This window comes from Stegodyphus dumicola, chromosome 10, assembly GCF_044657685.1.
Source record: "Stegodyphus dumicola isolate Sdum_Otavi_A_Nest chromosome 10, ASM4465768v1".
Lineage (NCBI taxonomy): Eukaryota > Metazoa > Arthropoda > Arachnida > Araneae > Eresidae > Stegodyphus > Stegodyphus dumicola.
This window is the reverse complement of record NC_140777.1, coordinates 97,628,709-97,648,519: the sequence shown is the minus strand read 5'-3', so window position 1 is coordinate 97,648,519 and position 19,811 is coordinate 97,628,709. Positions and strand designations below refer to the sequence as shown.

Here is a 19,811-nt window from a genome sequence, read left to right as displayed (position 1 = left end):
ACTTGGAATCGAACACAGGTCAGAACTACCAATGTACAGTGATTTTACCACTCAGCCGCTGGTGAGCCCTAATGTAATTAGGATTCTGCTTTTATAAGATACAGTGTTAAAAGCCACACAAAAAGTGCAAAATCTCAAAAAATACTGTAACATAATAATTATTATGCTGTATATTAAAATATCACAAAATTCCATTAACTTACGTTGGAACCTTTAACTTTCATTCGATACCTTCCATTTTTTTAATTGTTTGATTTAGAAAACTGGAGTTTCTCACTAGAGCACTGGAATTTATCATGCACTGGTGTTACATAAAACAAATAATAAGAATCCACAGAACAGCCATTCTCATATCTACAAATCTGACATATTTATATGACTAAAAACCATATTTATCAATCAGATAATTGAAAATAATGTCTGCATCAAAAATGAAAAGTAAAATATAGCAAATGCTGCATACAAAGATTAATCATAAAATTTATCAAACAAGTATACAAATGCTGGTCAATACATACATCACTACGAAACTAATACCTTCATCTGATTCAAATAATACAGTAAGACCCATTTAATGCTGCTTCAGTATTATATGGTAATATAGGGATTCCCTTAAATTGCATAAGGCATTGGTATTGCTGGATTAGTTTGTCCGGACATGCCAACAACTGATTGACAAAACCAATGGGCAGAATAAATCCATCAGAGATTTTTTGGAAGAACTACGATATCATGGATGTTGTTGACAATATCAGTCTTTCCTAGGAGGAGGTTAGTTTGAAAGAGTGATATATGAAAGGAATATGAGGGAAAGGAATATGAGTGAAAGGAATATGGAAGAATGTATAGTTGCAGCCTAAACAAGGATGCTGACACAAAAGAATCCATTGTGGATGTAAATGAAATTGTCAAGATAGCTAATGAAACATGGCTAGGTAATGGAAATGTACAATATATTGTACAGTTACTGCAAATTACAACTGGTGAAAGTATTTCCAACAACAATCTCAAAGAATTAGTAAAACAAAAAGTTCAAGAAGATGATTAAATTAGTGTTTCTGAAGATGAGAAACAAAAGGAGATTTCAATGGATTTTCTATTTAAAAAAAGTTTAGCCATTACAACAGAAATTATAAATCAGTTTATACAAAATCATTTAAATTTTGATAGAAATTAAAAGGATTTTTTAAAAATTTTCATAAATGTTTTTTGTGAATAAAGATTGACATTAGCAATATATAAGCCTATAATTAATGCAATAAAAAAGTAATAGTTACAAAACTTATTCACTCATCCCCATTATTTAAATGTTAAGATGATCTCATTTAACACTGTTTTGTTTAGTGCTGGAACTTATAGAAATGTTGAGTGGGATCTTACTGTATTTATTGTTATGCATGCAATTATAGTAATGCATATCATAAATTAGTGCACATGCACTAGAACTGGTAGTATCTCTGAGATTATAGATTATTATATAAAACCAGTATTACCTCCAAGTTTTAAAGATGACATAAGTGTGCAATAAAATTAAATTATTATTTGTAACTTTCATTACATTTTTTGTTAATACTAAAGGGCTTTAAATTCCTATAACACCAAATTGCAACAATTATACAAAATATTAATTTATAAAAAATAAAATAATTAACATTTAAATGTATTGCATAATTATGAAAAACTATGAAAACAAAAATAACATAAATCTTACTACATTGTAAATTTTAGTAACAAGAACTCGAAATTTTATGAATCCAAATAAACTGCACCAAAGGATTAAAAAAAAAAAAAAAAAAAAAAAAAAAAAAAAAAAAAAAAAATTAAATGATTAACATTTGAAAAAGGGAAAAAAAAAAAAAAAAAAAACAATCACTTCATATTAATTACTTCAAATATTATTAAAAATTTGTAGACTTCAATGATTATATAAAAATTTAATCACTTCTACACAGAAAAATGTAACAGAAAATATAATACACATACATGCAAACACAAATAGCTCTGATCGCCATTTTTTTATTATTACAGGAAAAAATCAGATAATTTATTAAAAGTGGAAAAAATAACTCCTAAATCAATATAACATTAATTAAAATACCTAGAATACAGAAAAATATTCTTAAACTGTATATAGAACCAAATACAAATAAATTTATATTACTGTACAAGTATATAGTCACCAAACATAACCTTACATTTACAGAAAACATTTTTTTGGTAATTTCTAGAGATCTAACATACTATTTATTGTTAACATAAATAGGCGATGACATTATTTTTGGCATGTAGATTTTTAATATCTATATGATTATCACAGCCATATGCTACATTATTAAAACATTCATTTTTTTAATTAAAACTTTTAATGAAAAATTTCTTTTATATTGGGGCATTTGAAAAAAAAAAAAAAAAAAAAAAAAAAGTTTGTACAGCGACTGATGGCTATCAACTGATTATTCATAAAAACAATAAAATACTATATAATGATAACAACTTTGTTTAAAATTTAGTGAGAATTATTAACCAGCATTAATTTAAAGCTTATTTGTAGATGAAAATAAAATGAAATATAAATGTTATATATATATATATAGATATATATATATATAGATATTTTTCAGAAGGTTCATATAATAAAACAGACTATCTGATCAGCACTGATAAAACTAACTGAGAATATTAATTAAAGCAATGACATGATTATTTTTACATAATTAACATGAATAACAAACATCATCAAGTCTTCTAACAGCTTTTCTTTAATCAAACGTGAAGAATGGGTGTCTGCTTCTCTATTTAGTCTGTGCTACCCTAATGTTTCCAATGCTCATAAATAAGTTTCTAATTGATAACAGAGAACACTCAGTTTTATACTTGATATAGACTTCAATCAACAAATCACCCCTGCAAAATGAGATTTCAAATATTCCACCATTTTGAGAAAATTCTTTTTAAAGGGCGGACAGCTGTCAGATCATCAGTAAATAAAAGTAGCTATCTTTTAGAGTTGATTATAAGGTCATGAAAGGCACAATTAGAAAAAATTAATATCAAGCAAATGTTACAAATTTGTTATTTCTTCAGAAATTCTGCAGTTATTAAATTTACTAAACACAGATTAAAAGTATGTTCTAATGATATTTTCTAATGCATATTAGGATTGTAAATTAAACAACAATAATTTTTTTTAGCTCCATTCTCTTTAACACAGCATGAAAACAGGTAAACATTTGCCAAAACAAGTTTAAATTTTAAAAATATTCATTTTAAGTTTCAATTGACATGTTTATCTTACATTCTAAAACACTCTCTGGTTTAACATGATAAGCTTCCTTTGTATAATTGATATAATTTGTAAATACAATTAGGCCCTTTGTGAAAATCAAACATGAATGTGTTAAATTGCATTCAGTAACAAATGACTGCTACACATTTTTTTATATGTAAAATTTATAAATAAAATGAGTGTGCAATAAAATATTCTATAGTAAAATTATGAAAACTCATATTTCTTATTAATATATTTCATCATATACCTCAAAATAATCTATTATATAATCTTATATATTTTATATCTTTGTAAATAATTATACAAGTAACATGAATAGGAATATAGAAATGGTTATGATTGGTACATATAAAAAATCCTTCCGAATGATTATACCATGACTCCCATGGGCAATATGAAAATATCAAAATTTACCCACCTACAATTTTTGTGGGTGAGTATGCACTTTTTTCCCTTTATTTCAAAATTGCATCTCATTCCCCCCCATTTAATCACTGATAATGCATATTCACAATACTTAGATTTTCAGTCATGATTTGGTCAACACATGGTATTAATGGTGCTTAATTTTTTCTTTTTTTGGCATAAATATTACATGTGATACATCTAAATGACCTAGTTCTACTGTCAACACTTCAAGATTGTCAGCTTATCATTTTGAAAGTCATATACCTCCTAATTCCATAAAAATGAACCTCACAGACAGTATGCTGTTCGTTGTTCCCAAAAAACTGCAAATTGCAAAAAAATTCACAAAGATGCAAAGGATGTGAAGTAGAACTTTGCCTGAAACAATATTTTGAAATTTCCTAAATTTACTTGTAATTTTTGTAAACATTAAATATTTTCATTAGCATACATACTTTACATTTTTATTTTATAAAGTAAATTATAATTTAATTAAGATTTATTTTCAGAATATTTCTCTTCATACGATTACTCTTAAAACTGACTTTTATCAAAGCCTGTTCTTATGTATGAAATCCATATAAAAAAATTTTGGTTACAAAATTTGGCTACATATTTTAACTCTCAAATAAGTGTAGATTTGAAATATGTAATAAAAATGTTTTTTAAGTTATTTGGATTACAAAAATTGAGCAGATAAAGAGTTAAAGTAATTTTTTAAAAATTATTTACAATTTCAAAAGGTCTTAATGATTACACAGTTTGCAGTTTGAGAAAAATACTAAAAAATTTGCTACTTCAACAGAAATTCTGCAGTTATTAAAATACAGAATAAAAAATAAGCAACAATGCAGGAAAAATGCAAAATATCATTGAACAATAGTTATCCATACAAACTCTTTCAAAGTTTACATGATACAAATAAAATATACTTTAAAAAATATTCTTAATTTAGGATGTGAGTATTTAATGCTTTTGTAAGCTAAAGCAGTGGTCTCTGGCCACATGCATCCCCTGAAGCAATTTTATGCAGCCCATGAATATATTTTAATCATATATTTTTAAAAACATGGTGCTTATATTTTTAGAGACTTAAGAGATACGGACTGAGCTTATGTGCATGACTGCTACTGAAAGAAAACAAGATAGAAAGAATAGATTAGGGCTTTGTCTTTATCACTGTATGATTATATGAGTAATGAAGGAGAATTTCCCACATTTAAAGATTTTCTGGGGCATTACTCATGTTTGTTTTTATTAGTAATGAAAATAATGTAAAATAGGATTTAAAATCCTTACAATATTAAATGTTTCCTCAATTTCTTGCAATAATAATCAATATCATAACAACGCTAATTAATTTACTGGAATTATATTCATTTGCCATGTAAAATTGCTTCGTGGGCCACATGCAGGATGCCAGTTTGAGACTATTTATTGTCTTAGATTATGATAACACAATTGAAATAATATATCCTAAATTATGTCAGCAGCGCTGAATCATTCTTAGTACAAACAATGATTTTATTTCTCAGTCTTTGAGTACAACTGAAATTCCAGCTAGAGTCCCCAAAACAAGATGATTTTGGATATTTTATTATTAACTATTTGTCATTAATTAAACTTAATTAATCAATTTACTTATTGCTTTATATATATATATATATATATATAAAGCAATAAGTAAATATATATATATTATATATATATAAAGCAATAAGTAAATATATATATATGGTTTTATTTCTTTACTATTTTATATATTCATTCTTTTTCACCTTTCTGATGGCTTGACCCCTGGCACTTGTAATTTTAGAAAATAAACCCCAATTCCAAAAGGAATTTGAAATGACATATATTAACATACTTGAACTAATACAAAGATCTAATCTAAAAAGGTATTTAAGTGTTATTGCAACCATCTTAGTAGAAGTCCCCAGATTTTCAGAATGTGCTAAACTCTGGCAACCATGAGCATAATCATTCTTTAGACAAACATGCTCATAACAATCCTTCAATCAAGCAACACTGATTTTTTTCTACGTGTTCTTTTTGTTGTATTCCAAAGGCCTTTTTAAACAAACTATGATATTTTCGGCCTTGACCTTAATTTTAAAATATGTGCTTGTAATATTTGCCTACAATGAAAGAAGCTGTGGTAAAATTTCTGCTATAATACAGAATTTTGCAACATAATATTTAAAAGGAATGACTGGGAGAAAAATACCCCCAAAAATTATAGAAAGATTTGATGAAGAACGCAAGTGCTTTATTTTTTAAATGCACCATGTAATTCTTATTTGATAATTAAAATCTCTATTTGAAATTGCTAAATTATATTTCCTTTTCATATGACAACAATACTCCACAACTCAGGATAAATATTGATACTTAAGAGAAGTTTTTTAAAAAAAAGTGTCGAAAACCATCGACTTGCACCCAATATGTAACTTTGACCTTTTTATCTGCAAAAAACTGACAAATTGTACTAAGGTGACTGCATTAATATGCAAGTACCCCTGAAAATTTTATCCAAATGCTATGTAGAAAACTTTGAATTTAAACTAAAACATGAAATTAAGGAATGCAGAGAAAATATTGGCCTACATATCAAGGACAACACTGGATATAAATAAACTCTTTTTTTTTTTTTTGTTATCATATCAAATTATTATTTTGATTTTGAAGAGCAAAATTTCTATAGCTATCAAGAAGTGACTTCAGTTATTTTAATTAAGTCCTCTAAAGCATCTTTCAGTGACATAGCTAATTTCTGTTCTTTGTTTCCCTCTGGGAGATAAACCAAAATCTGGTTGATAAGAGTTGCTGTCAAACGAGGCGAAACATTATTACACCTCAGAGTTACGTCTTCCTAAAATATAGGAAATATTATGGTGAGTAAAACTGCAGATGTACATGATGCATTTCAAATAATACACAGTAGAGAAGACAACAGAGTTAGAAAATACAGTGGAACTTCATTTAACAACTATAATTTGTTTTCGAATCTTACCTGCAATGCAAACCCTTCATTAAGTGAAATATTTTTTTTTTCATAGAAATCTATGTACACTGCTCAAAAAAAAAAAAAAAAAAAAAAAAAAAAAAAAAAAATGGGACAGTGCTATATCTCCCGTTCTACTGGGCCGATTGACAAAATTCAAACTGCGTTTTTCATGTCTCGAAAGCGCGACTTAGGATATATATTAGATTTATATATAGCACTATTCTAACATAGGTATTTTGACACAAAATCGGACTTTTTCTGAAATAACATACCATTTTTTTTTACATATTTCGATTCTATGACTCAAATTATGCCAAAATACCAAGTTTTGTAAAAATTGTACGAATAGTTTTTAAAATATTAGCTCTCAAAATTTTAGCTCCTCAATGTTAATTGAATTTGGCAAATATTTATTAATATCTCTTTTTTTATTAAACTTTTTTGATTTTTTCTCTCGCATTTCGAAATTTTGGTTCATTCCAAATAAAATTTACTCATTTTTTGCGTTTTATTTTTTAAATTTCTATTTTTAAATAATTTCTATAGATTTTTCGAAAAAAAATTTAAATTATAACCTATAAAAATTTACCATCATCTTAAAGTAGGTGTATTTTTAAGCATATCTGCAAAAAATTAGACTTTTTTATTCAAAATTTTCTAAGATATACACGAATTTACATAATTTCGCGTTTTGAAATTTGGCACCTTTTTTTTGAGCGATAATAACGCCAAATGTGGTCTATGGATTTTTGTTACACTGAATTGCCACAGCTATTTTTAACCTTAAACTTCAAGTAAAATTTTACGGAGAATTAATTATATGACATTTTTTCCCTCAATGATGCGTAATAAATATTTATTAATACTATATGAAAGGCTATTTTTTAAATTATAGATGATATTATTCAAATTTTTAACTATTTTTTTTAAATTTCTCTCATATCTTTTCTTTTTTAAAAAAATTTAAGAGTAAGTTTTTGTAAGAGTAAATTTTTACCTTCGGCGTTTTATCGTCTGCTACTTTACTTCGTTTAAATCGAATTGTCTAAAACTGAGAATTTTCGTTTGATATTTATTTGAATTTTATGACATTAACTGCATAATTTATTTCTAAACAAACTGTTGCTTTTGAAGTGGCTGAAAGAGCGGCTGATACTATTATCCATATTTTTAAAGCACAATATATTTTTATAGAAACATAATATTTAGAATAATCATTTTTTCAATCAAGTCAAATTATGATATAAACATACAATCCTCTAGAGACTGAATTAATGGAAGTTCAATGGTTATGTAGAAATGATCTGCAGCTAATTTAATGGCTGGATAAGTCAGCAGATTCTGTGGACAAGTAAGAATAATTATATAAACGACACCAACATTCTGGATTCAATAAACAACGAGGTACGATGTTTACTAAATGAATTTAAGAAGTTTTAAAATATAAAAAATCAACTCATTTTTTTTCCTAAAATGTATTTTTGTGCGTAGCGTATTTTCATTATATCCTTAAAATTCTAATTTAGAATGTAATTGTCAAGAACTGAATCCTAATCATCAGTAATATAATAAGTAATTATTACGGTTATTAATAAATCCTTATAAAGTAATTGCAAATATTTCAAAAAACTTTCTGTCTGAATGCAAACATTTTTCTATGCAAATATTTTTAATTTTATATTAATCAAGATTGCAGACGATGTTACTTATTTCCATTTCAATTCTTACCGTCAGTTCTAGTAGAATTTACAAATCAATTATATTTAATTAAGGATTGGATTGGATTATTTAATTATGGCAAAGCACACGAGGGCTATCTGCCTAAAGGGAGGGATGCCTTCGTGGAGGACTTTCTAAGGGAAACTGGCTCGTATACACGTTACACATGGGGAAAACCACGAAACCGCCCATGCGGTCAGCCTGTTTGCGGGATTCGAACCTCGTACTGAACTACCAGTGTTCAGCGTCTTTACCGCTCGGCCGTTGGTGGGCTATTTAATTAAGGAATGACCATCTAAGTTAAGAAACAGCGTACCGTAACAACATTTCAATTATTGGCGCCGTATCTTTCACGTTACTCCCGATTGGCTAGCTACATGATTTTTAATGAGTATTCGGATTTTACTAGTAACTTCACTTGGAAATCGCGCTTAAACTACGTTAGTTGGTTATTTGAACATAGAAAGAACATGGGAGCTATTTGATTAAGATGCTTTCATAGAGAATCTTTGTAAAGAGAACCTAAAAAACTACGAAAACCAACCATGCAGCCTGGGTTAGACTGAGCAGCAAACAATTAGTATTTAACAATCTTTTTTTTTTTTTTTTTTTTTCAAATGCTAGGCAACTGATGAGGCTCCAATTAAATCTCCAATTTAATATTTTATTTGTAAATATTTAAAATATTTTTGTATTCTTAGACACAAAAAGCAGAATTTAAGTTTTGTTAACTCGTTAGTAAACTACCAAGTCGTAGTGCAAATGAATATTCAATTTCTTTGGCAATAATTGTATTCACTTAATATTCTTGGAATATGAGCTAAAGAAGGAACGTTCTCGGAAGATTAAAGAAGTGTTTAAATCCAGTGATATTAGGTTTGTCTTACAAGCTCAGGATCAAAACGATTCTGAAATTGCCCGAGTAGTTAACTTGTAAATGGATGTGAATTAAGCAGATGAATTTTAATATTACGTTATTCAGCCAGAAAACGTATTCCAAATGTTTTGTATTGCATGACAATGCATCTTTTCATTATTCAATAACCAGTCGGAGAACCGCTTGTGTTCCGAAAATAAGTATGTGTACTCAATCGTCCTGCATGTTCTTCAAATTTGTCTTTTTGTGATTTTTTTTTCCCCCAAAAACTAAAGTTGCCTCTCAAAGGAAAGTTTTTTGACATTGAAAAGACAAAATTAATATGACATCTACTTTTAGAGGCATGTCAAAAACAGATCTCTACAAACCTTCTCTTCCATTACATGTTGTGCAGTCAGACAAAAAGCTACATCAGCGTAAATTCTATAATCTATTTTACTCTGATTACTTTATTAACATACAGTGAATATATACTAAATCTCTTACTTTAGCTTAAGTAATTCGGAATTTTGACGGAATTGTTGTCGGAACTAGGACTTGTCGGAAATTAAATATTTCGATAACCCAATAAATTCAAGCTCGAAATTTCAATATTTTATTTTCGGAGGGAGGGGAAATGTTTTCAGTTTTGATCCATTATACGTATATTTGTATATTTGCTTCGATTTTTTATTTTTCCATAAAAGCGAAAATAATTTGAAGCATAGCTTCAAATTAAAATTTAATAATATACAGAGTGGTTATAATTAAAGTTCCATATTGAAACGGTCATAAAAGGAAAACTACTGGATCAAATGTTATCAAACTTGGAAATCGTGTAAAGGAGGTCATGGGAATTTATTTTCCGCGAAAAAAAGGAAGTTCGAAACCTCACCACCAGGGGGGGGAATGGCGCTGTATGCAATATTGTTAAACAAAATATGGGTCGGAATCTAACTTAACCTTTTGTTAAACGGGTTTAATATGTTGTATAGCCTTAAGAATCTTTGAAGTAGGCAAATTACCATTTAAAGACGTTAAATTCGATAAATGTCGAGTGCGCCATCCCTGTAAGTGAGAATTTCGTCCATGAAAACCACGAATTAGCGATTAGAAAATGTGAGATCGCAAATCACTCTCACAAGTGCGTACAATCTGGAAATCGTTTTCTTACAGATCACTAATTTGTAATTTTTTAAGCCTGAATTCGGCACTAAAACATGAAGATACTGATTCAAAGCGCTTTTAATCGATTTAGGCCAAAGAAATCTCTCATGTTATCTATCTAGTTCCATTGCATTCTCTTACTGCATTCGATTGCATAACAGTCACTTCACACCGTTTACTGTTGAATGACAGCTAGTTTTATAACTGAACCATTTTTTTCTGAAGAGCAGTCGACAGCTGGACTACTGCGATTGCACTTAGAGCCAATATTAAAATGTTTCGTGATACATGAACTGCAGTAACGTGGCATTTTAGATACTACGATTTTTATGCAGGGCTGGGCACCACCTCAAGAGTGTCGCATAGTTACTTAGGCAACATTTCACGAATGAATGTCTTATAGGCCAACACTTCCCCTCTTATCACCAGACCTCAACCTCTGTGACTTTTGTCTATGAGGTTATCTCAAAAGCACTGTTTATGGTGATAATCTAAACAATTTGGCAGAAATGAAAAATGTGATACACTGATAACATTCCTCCTGATATGCTATGTGTAACGTGTATACGAGCCAGTTTCCCTAAAAAGTCCTCCACGAAGGCATCCCTCCCTTAAGGCAGATAGCCCTCGAGTGCTTTGCCGTAATCTAATAAACCAAACCAAAACCAAACCTGATATGCTAAGAGCTGCTGTTGAGAATGCAGTAACATGATTTAACTTGCTTTCGGAAAATGCTGGACGCTACATTGAACATGCTTTGTAACACGTTTCGGAAAATATTAAACGCATTTTAAACAGATGTTTTCGTGTCTTATTTCATTTAACAATATTGTATACAGCGCCATTTTCCCCTGGTGGTGAGTTTTTGAACTCTTTTTTTTTTCGCGGAAAATAAATTCCCATAACCTCCTTTACACGATTCCCAAGTTTGATAACATTTGGTCCGGTAGTTTTCCTTTTATGACCATTTCAAATTGAAACTTTAATTATAACCACCATGTAAATTAAACTTTAAAAGTTTGACAGTTTGGTTCAAGTCCCAGCTTTAAAAATATATATATAAATATAATCTTTTATATTAATTCTCTTAGAAAGAATGTTTCAAGAAGCTAATTTTTCTCTCGTGTTATAGACTGTATAAAAAAAAAAAACATGATCTTTAGTATGATTTAGATTGTTTCAGCCGATATAAGAATCGGGGCACTCTGTGGTACAGAATAAACCCTGCTGGACTGTTTTATTTCTTTGTCATTTAGCAAAAATCTTTTAATTAAAATATTTATCCTTTGGACTTAGCTTTAAACTTTATTTATAGCTAAAATGACTAGAAAATGAAAAGCTGTCTTTAGCTAAAACGCAATTCATATAATTGATATTTTAAAAAATTGACAAGAATGCAAAATGTATGGAAGTCTAGCAGTCGAAAAATCTTAATTTTCTTGTGTGAGCACTGAAAATAACTGTAGAAGGAAAGAAGAAAATTAGGGAGAAAAGTAAGCAAAAATTTGCAGGGAAATTTGGCTGTCAGACATACCAAGATGTTCAAAAAGTTGGACGCTTTCGAATATACTTTCAGGATACTTCAAAGAATTTAGGTGTTCAAAGAGAAAACACTTGGACGTGTACAGCAGCAAATACCATCAATTGAGCTTGTGTTAACAGAAAAGACAAAACGATATCATTGCAGATTAAAGTGAAGAGTGACTGGTTTTAGACTATATGGTTGTGTAAATTACGTTATAGAACATCATATCGTATCATAAATGGTGAATCCCATGATTTTCTCAGTCGAATTATTTGAAGATTCAGGAGTTTATCCAGTGATGTATGTGGATGTCACATAAAGATGTTTTTTTCCCTTCCTGATGAAACAGCGGCCGAGCGGTAAAGTCGCCGAACACTGGTAGTTCGGTCCGAGGTTCGAATCCCGCGAACGGGCTGGCTGCATGGGCGTTTTCGTGGTTTTCCCTATGTGTAACATGTATGCGAGCCAGTTTCCCTTAGAAAGTCCTCCAGGAAGGCATCCCTCCCCTTAGGCAGATAGCCGTAGTGTGCTTTGTCATAATAAAATAAACCAAAACCTTTTGATGAAACCAGTCTTTCCTTTCATTTCATACCTTCAAAAATGTTTTGCCTCTAAAGACTGATAAAAGCTCTGACGAAATACTTCGTGAAGAACTTTCTAAGGGAAACCAGCTGTCATACGCGGTACACATGAGAAAATCCACGAAAACGCCCATGCAACCAGCCCGTTTACCGGGGTTCGAACCCCGGAGTGAACTACCAGTGTTCAGCAACTTTATCGCTCGGCCGTTTGTGGGCCTTTATGAAATGGAAGGCGATAACTTTATTTAAAATGATTGTCAGAAATACCAAAATGTTTCGAAAAGTTGGATACTTTTCAATATACTTTCAGAATGCTTAAAGAAAAAGAAAAGAAAAATAAATTTTTTCGTAAAATTTAGTATTCGTATTTTTTTAAATTTAAAACTTTTCAATCTTAAGATATTTGATTCTTGCGATTTCAAAAATAAAATATTTGACTAAAATATGAATAACATTTTAAGAAACCAAATGTAGGATAAAATTGTGTAAAGCAATGGGAACAATGATAAAACTGTTTAAAGAAGTGTATGCAAGTCATCCTAAGTTAAAATATCAGTTATATATATCTTATTTATATATATTTTTTCTGAACGGAACATTGAAAGGCGTGTAAAACTGTACTTTACTGTATTTTCTCTTTTAATATAGTATGCAGTTTTCAAACGCATCGTAGTCTGGGTTACAAAGTATTCTTCCGAAAGAAACGCAGTTCAAATAAATAAAATCAAATTCTGGAAAATTGATATTAATAAATATATTTAAAATGCTCAGTTCGAAGGAATAAATAGAAAATTTTAAAACAATTATCTGAAGAGGCAATGCAACACAAACAATTAAAATAAAAGTATAAAAATTTAAAAATGACCTAAAATAATAACTATGACGAAAAATATATATAAAGAAAACTATTTGAAAAAAAATAAACGCTGTACCTTTATTTACGCAGTTCGAATAGGTAAATAGAAATTTTTAAAACAGTTATTCGAAAAAAAAAAAAAAAAAAAAAAAAAAAAAAGAAAAAAAAAAAAAACGTGCAACTTAAACAATTAAAATGAAATTCGAAAAAGAAAAAATTACTTAAAATAATAAGTTATAATTAAAAATATAATATAAAGAATATTATTTGGAAAAAAGGAACGATGGTGACTTTTTTTCCTCTAATGGGAAAGGAAATTAGGTTGCCATATATTAAGAAGTTCGCCAAGTAAAGTATTCTTGGCGCAAACTGACAAAAAAGTGCCAACATAAATTTGTGAATTTCTCCGTAAATTTCGCTCCAAATTTTACAAAATTTCCTATTTAGGCGTAATTTGAGTCGTAGAATCGAAATATGTAAAAAAATTGGCATGTTATTTCAGAAAAAGTCCGATTTTGTGTCAAAATACCTATGTTAGAATAGTGCTATATATAAATCTAATATATATCCTAAGTCGCGCTTTCGAGACATGAAGAACGCAATTTGAATTTTGTCAATCGGCCCAGTAGATCGGGAGATATAGGACTGTCCCATTTTTTTTTTTTTGAGCAGTGTACAATAGGATAATATGTTCCATTCCAAAAAATATAATCAATCAAATTTATAATAACACAGCTTATTATTTATGACACATCCTTTTTAGTAAGAAAGTTGTTTAAAGACACATGTTTTTGCCTATGCTTCAAAATGTAGTGGAAATGAGACACGGCATTATCATTATATAAATTTGTAGTGTGCAAATTTATTGCGTTTTCAACATACGATCATATCATGGACTTTATAAGAAATAGACTAACCCAAATGGGTTTTCTTCCCTGTCTGACGCATTCCCGGCTGTCACCTTGATCACATCCGGAGGAGTAGGGACGACTTGCAGAAATTTAACAGTGTTTGCCTATTGCAGCGTGTATAATTGTCAAGAAAAAGCTGGTTGTAGCACCTCATTTCACAAATTAGAGTTTCTCCATATTTTTATTTTTGAAACTGAGATTGATTTTTAAAAATTTAGCATATTAGCATTCCAAATAATTATAAAGCTATTGCGTGCTTTCAGGGCTGGATATTTTTTTAGCTTTTCCTATGCTGTAAGGAAATTTGTAACTACTTCTTATAGAAAATAATATTTTAAATCTGAACTAATAAAAAATTTCAAACAAGCAGTTTTCTCTTGCTATTTTTATGCTTTTTATTGGTGTAAATAAGTAAAAAATACTAAGATATTTAAAAACGAATTTTTGAAAGTTTTGTTTAAAATTCTAAATTGTGCTACTTTTTTAAAATTATAGATGAGTATTATAATGCAATTTCTATAAAGGAATTTTATTTCAATTATATTTCATAATAAAAGAATTAATGTCATAAAAAAAGAATCATTTCATAAAAAAAAGAATTAATTCTAATATCAAAATTGTATTTAACTGTAATAATTAATTTTGCTTGTATTTTATAGTGATTATTTTTTTAATTTATTTTTAGTTCTGCATAAGATTATTTTTTATTTACTGTTAATTTAATATATTAGCTCGAATTTATATATTTCATACTATATTTTTCCTTATTTTTTACTGCTTTAACAGTTTGAAGATTGGTGTGTCATATATTAATCACCATTTACATAGTGTGTTAGGGTAGGTGCACCACATACGAATTTTTAGATAGAATGTTTCATTAGTATCTTTTTTTTTTGCCACTAGATGCAGCCCTATGTCTGTTATAAAGAGAATTTGTGGAGACTGATTAATGTTAGCCTTCATTCCATTGCAGTATCTTTTATTTTTGGTATTTTGTTTCGGAATCAAAGTAGAAATTGTGGCTTGAGAAATGAAAATAAACACAGCTGCCTATTACCTGAGTAAGTTGATATAAACATAGCAGGATGTTCGTGATACTTCTGAACAATTTTGCTTTCATTTTTGGCAATATGGAGATACAGTCTATTGTTTTAGGTATTTTATTTAGTCTTCTTAGAGGTTGGTTAATGTTGAGGAGAATATTTTGTGTACTCATTTAGCAAAACATTTTTATACATCAAATGGAAAAGAAAATACGGGTATAATGATAACATTTTCAAATTAAATTCTGACAATTTCTTACGTGTTCTTCTCATAATATGTCAAAAATTGGAACCACTGGACCACAACTTTAATTTATGCAAATATCTTTTCCAAAGCTAGGCGTAGCAATACAAATTACCAGGCCCCAAAAGACAGTGCATCCTATAAGTGCGCCATCCCAAGAGAGAGGTTTGGTGACTAAGGCACCCCTTATGAAAGGGTTAATTCTTTTTCTGTTGCTAAGTCATGCTCTTTGAAAAGGGGGTGGGATAAATAATAAAAAATATATAAATCAAAATTCTTATTTTAAATTGCAGTTGCCTCTTTACTCTCCATTTTAATTTTGTTATTCCCCCTTTCTGTCCTAAAATTAGTAACTGTTTATAATAAACCTCTCTAAGCTGCATCATTTCAAAATTAATTGCTGTCATACGATTCTTGCATAATGCTAGGGATGCAGGCATTACATAATACTTCAGCCACCAATTAAAATGAAGTAAAAAAGCAGTTTTTAACCAAACTTTCATCTTGGACAGCTCATACTCTATCTCACTTCTGTTATGGCAATTGCCTTGGTCTCCGCTTCTGCACATACTTATTTCATAAAAATTAATTGCTATGAAGATGCACAAAAGGCATACACCTTTTTTTCTTTTATATATAATTTATTTTTTACTGCAGCACATTTAATATCACATTAGAAGTCTTTATAATTATTTTTACATCATTAACAATCAGTTTAAAATTTGTTATCAGCTTAATTTCAATACCTAGCACATGTTAGGCTTAACATAAATTTTATCCTACTTGACATACCAAATATTTTTTTCGTTTTTTATCATTTCAAAACAACTGTTGCTCTAATATTACAGATTTAAGAACAAACTCATCTTTTTATCTTTTCATTTTTTATTCTATGTTTTTGGCTAAAAAATTTTCACGTTGTGATTACTTGTGTTTACATGTTTTATTTTTTAGATTCAATTTACTCAGAAAATTTTTTTAAAAAGTTTTTTTAAAGCTTATTTATGGTTGCAATTTTTGCCCCACTTACTCTGGCTTATAGGGGTTGGACTAATAAAGACACAAATTACTTTAATTTTCTGAAATTATTTTAAGTATTAAACTCTATTTCTAATTTGTGCCACTTTTAGATCAGAAACAGGCTGATATTTTTTTGTTGCACCAACGTTCTGATGAAGATACAGTGAAAGATGAAATGACTTTTTTCTTTTTCAATTTTGGTTGTAACATTTTCTTCACTATTTACCACTGTGCTTCTTGTTTTTTATTATTGTTATTTATTATATATGTGATTTTTATTTTTGATTATCCCCTAGGAAATTAAGAGCAAAACTATTGCATAATGAAGCATGCAGAAATGAATTCTTTAGAAGATTGAGATAAAATTCTGGGGGAAAAACTTATAAGAAGTTTAAAATTGTAATAGAATTTGTATTAAAAAACTCAAAGCACTGATTAAAACATATCACAAGAAATTAATTTGCTCTTCATTTCCAAAGGGATAATGGAAAATAAAATTAATAATTAAATTTATAGTCTCAGCAGCAATTGCCGAAGATTTGTTTACCCTTATTTGAATCTCAAAGCAAACTACCAGTGGTCAGTAACTTTACCACTCAGCTGCTGGTCAGCTCTTTGATTGAATAAAAGGGAAAGTAATTGCAAGGAATTTCTATGTGACCATCAATGATCAGAACATGTATGAAAGCAATGTAATTAGTGTAATTAATTACACCCATACCATTTATATTACTCAATTCCTTGCAGACACTCACTTTCCTGCTTTGTCAAATTGATGATGCACAGTCAATAATTAAAATGATGAGCAGAAAATAATACTTTTACATTGACTGAATCGTCAAATGAGTTATGTTCTTTCTTTACAGTTATCAGTTGTCTTTCTTCAGTAAGTTTTATCAAGGGGAAGAATGAAATCTTCATTAGTGATGCATCATTCACACACTGACTACCCCAATGCAAACAAAAATTGTAATACATTTCTCAGCAACAGCCTGAAGGTCCTTGTGTGAAATCTTACCTATTAACACCTAGCGAAGAAGACTAAAATGTGACTAAAATATGTTACAGAATAAGTTACTGTATCCCTAAAAGTCGTAAAAATCATTACATACGATGAAAATTTAATGATGCTTACAGCATATTTTGAGAACAAATTCGAAACATTACCAACATTGTCTTCTCAAACAGTTTAAATTTTGAAGAATCAAGACAAGGCTAATGATTTGTCGAGAATTTTTTTTTTTTTTTTTTTGTACATATATATAATGTTAATGACAGCATCAGTGTATTGAACCTTTTGCAAACCAGTCTTAATTTTTTTATTAAATTTAGTATGTATGAAATTATATAATAATTCCTTTTAAAATAATTATAGATTTAATATTTTATTGCAATATGTGCTTTTCAGAATGCTTAGATTTTTTGCTTTGGCCTAGTCAATAGACAATAAATTTACCAATTCATTCATTTTTAGTTAAAAAAAATAATATTAGAAATAATTACAATATATTTGTATGTATGTATGTTTGTACATTTGTTTGTATATGTGTATAATTTTATATATGCTTATACATTTGTTCGCATGTATGTTTGTTTTTATGTATGTATGTATGCTTGCATGTTTTTTGCTTGTATGTATGCACGTTTGTTTCTTTGTATGCTTTTACGTACATTCACACATATGTAAGTATGAACAAATATGTTATGTTGTAGGCCTGAAAACATATATTTTGAAAAAAAAAAAAAAAAAAAAGATTAGTATTAATATAGTAAGTAACAGTAAGGGATATTGCCAGAATACTATAATGGTGTGAGGGAGGGGTTATAGTTCTGAAAGAGGAGGTTAAGGGTCTTTGTAAAAAAACCTTATTAAGGTATATGTGAAATAGAAAAGTTGGAAACTGCTGCTCTATTATATGAGTGACATGATCAGATTCTGTCATCGTTTTTGTCTCACTTGTAAAAAAGAATGGACAAATTTTCTTTTAGATACAGTTAAAAAGTTTTTGGAAAATTTCATTATAATATTTTTCAATGCTTCTTATGGTATCTAAATTACTGAACTGAGCACAGAAATAGAGGAGAAGTGAACAGTGAACCATTCAAATTTGCATAAAGTCAGGTAATACAAATCTGTAAGCTTTACAGATCCAGTGAAACTACAGAATTATAGCAACCATTAACAGATATTAAAATAATTACCAGTTTCTTTAGAAAAGTGGACACATCTGGAGTGAGACAACCAAGCCTAGTTGCTGGTTCAGCACAATTGAAAACTATGTTATGTATTCTTTGCCCAGCTAATAATAGCAGTTGAGAAGCTAATAATTCATTATTAGTCACTGCAGATTTTACCTACATTAAGAAAAATACATTAAAATAATTTTAAAATAAGAAAAATGCACATTTTAAGTATATATAATCATGCCTTCATATACATTAATCCCCTAATCACAGAATATTATAAAGATAAGTAGTTGTAAAATCAGAATACTAAGAATTTCAGCAATGCAAAGAAGCTCAATATTGTTTACCTTTGACAATTTTAACTGTACATATAATAGATACATGTAATTTGGACAAAAAGTTTACAAAATTATCTTAAAGAATTCTGGGGGGGGGTGAATCGAATACTAAACTTCTTTAGAATCCTTTAAAATTATGGCCCAGTTTTCTATAAACTAACTAAGCCAGAGTTTTTATAGAATTCTATACAAGTTTAGAAGCACCTTCTACAAAGTCATGTATAGAGATTCTAAAGAAATTTGTGCAGATATTCCATAAAAATCCATACTCACTTTCTTACCACCTTGCATATAGCATTACATATAATGTGTACAGAACTAACTGATAGAATTTTATTAAAAATATCAGATCCCAGCTTTTAAGAAAATGGACAATAATTTCCATATTTCAATTCTACGACTCAAATTACATGTTTTGCAAAAACCACACGAGTAGTTTTTAAAAAATTAGTTCCTAAAATGTTAATTGAGTTTGGTGTATATTTATTAATCTCTCTATTTTTATCAAATTTATTTGATTCTTCCTTTCACATTTTGACATTCAGGTTCATTCCAAATAAAATTCACCCATTTTTTATGATTTATTTTTAAAATTTGTATTTTAAAATAATTTTTATAAATTAAAAAAAAAGTTTCGAATGGACTCTGAAAAGCAGTGGA

The 19,811-nt window shown here is 28.8% G+C and overlaps 1 protein-coding gene across 2 annotated transcripts in view; it reads right to left on the bottom strand.

The window, feature by feature from the left end:
• Positions 1 to 1,994: 1,994 nt before the first annotated feature.
• The window catches only part of Rab3-GAP (Rab3 GTPase activating protein), a 244,686-nt gene continuing 226,869 nt past the window's right edge, over positions 1,995 to 19,811 (bottom strand). For both annotated transcript variants that reach the window (XM_085825301.1, XM_085825302.1), the window contains 2 exons: positions 18,829 to 18,981; positions 1,995 to 6,569 (listed from right to left, as the gene is read on the bottom strand). In XM_085825301.1, coding sequence (XP_085681427.1) covers positions 6,405 to 6,569; positions 18,829 to 18,981 — 318 coding nt within the window. In that variant the 3' untranslated portion in view covers positions 1,995 to 6,404. The remainder of the gene's footprint in view (positions 6,570 to 18,828; positions 18,982 to 19,811) is intronic.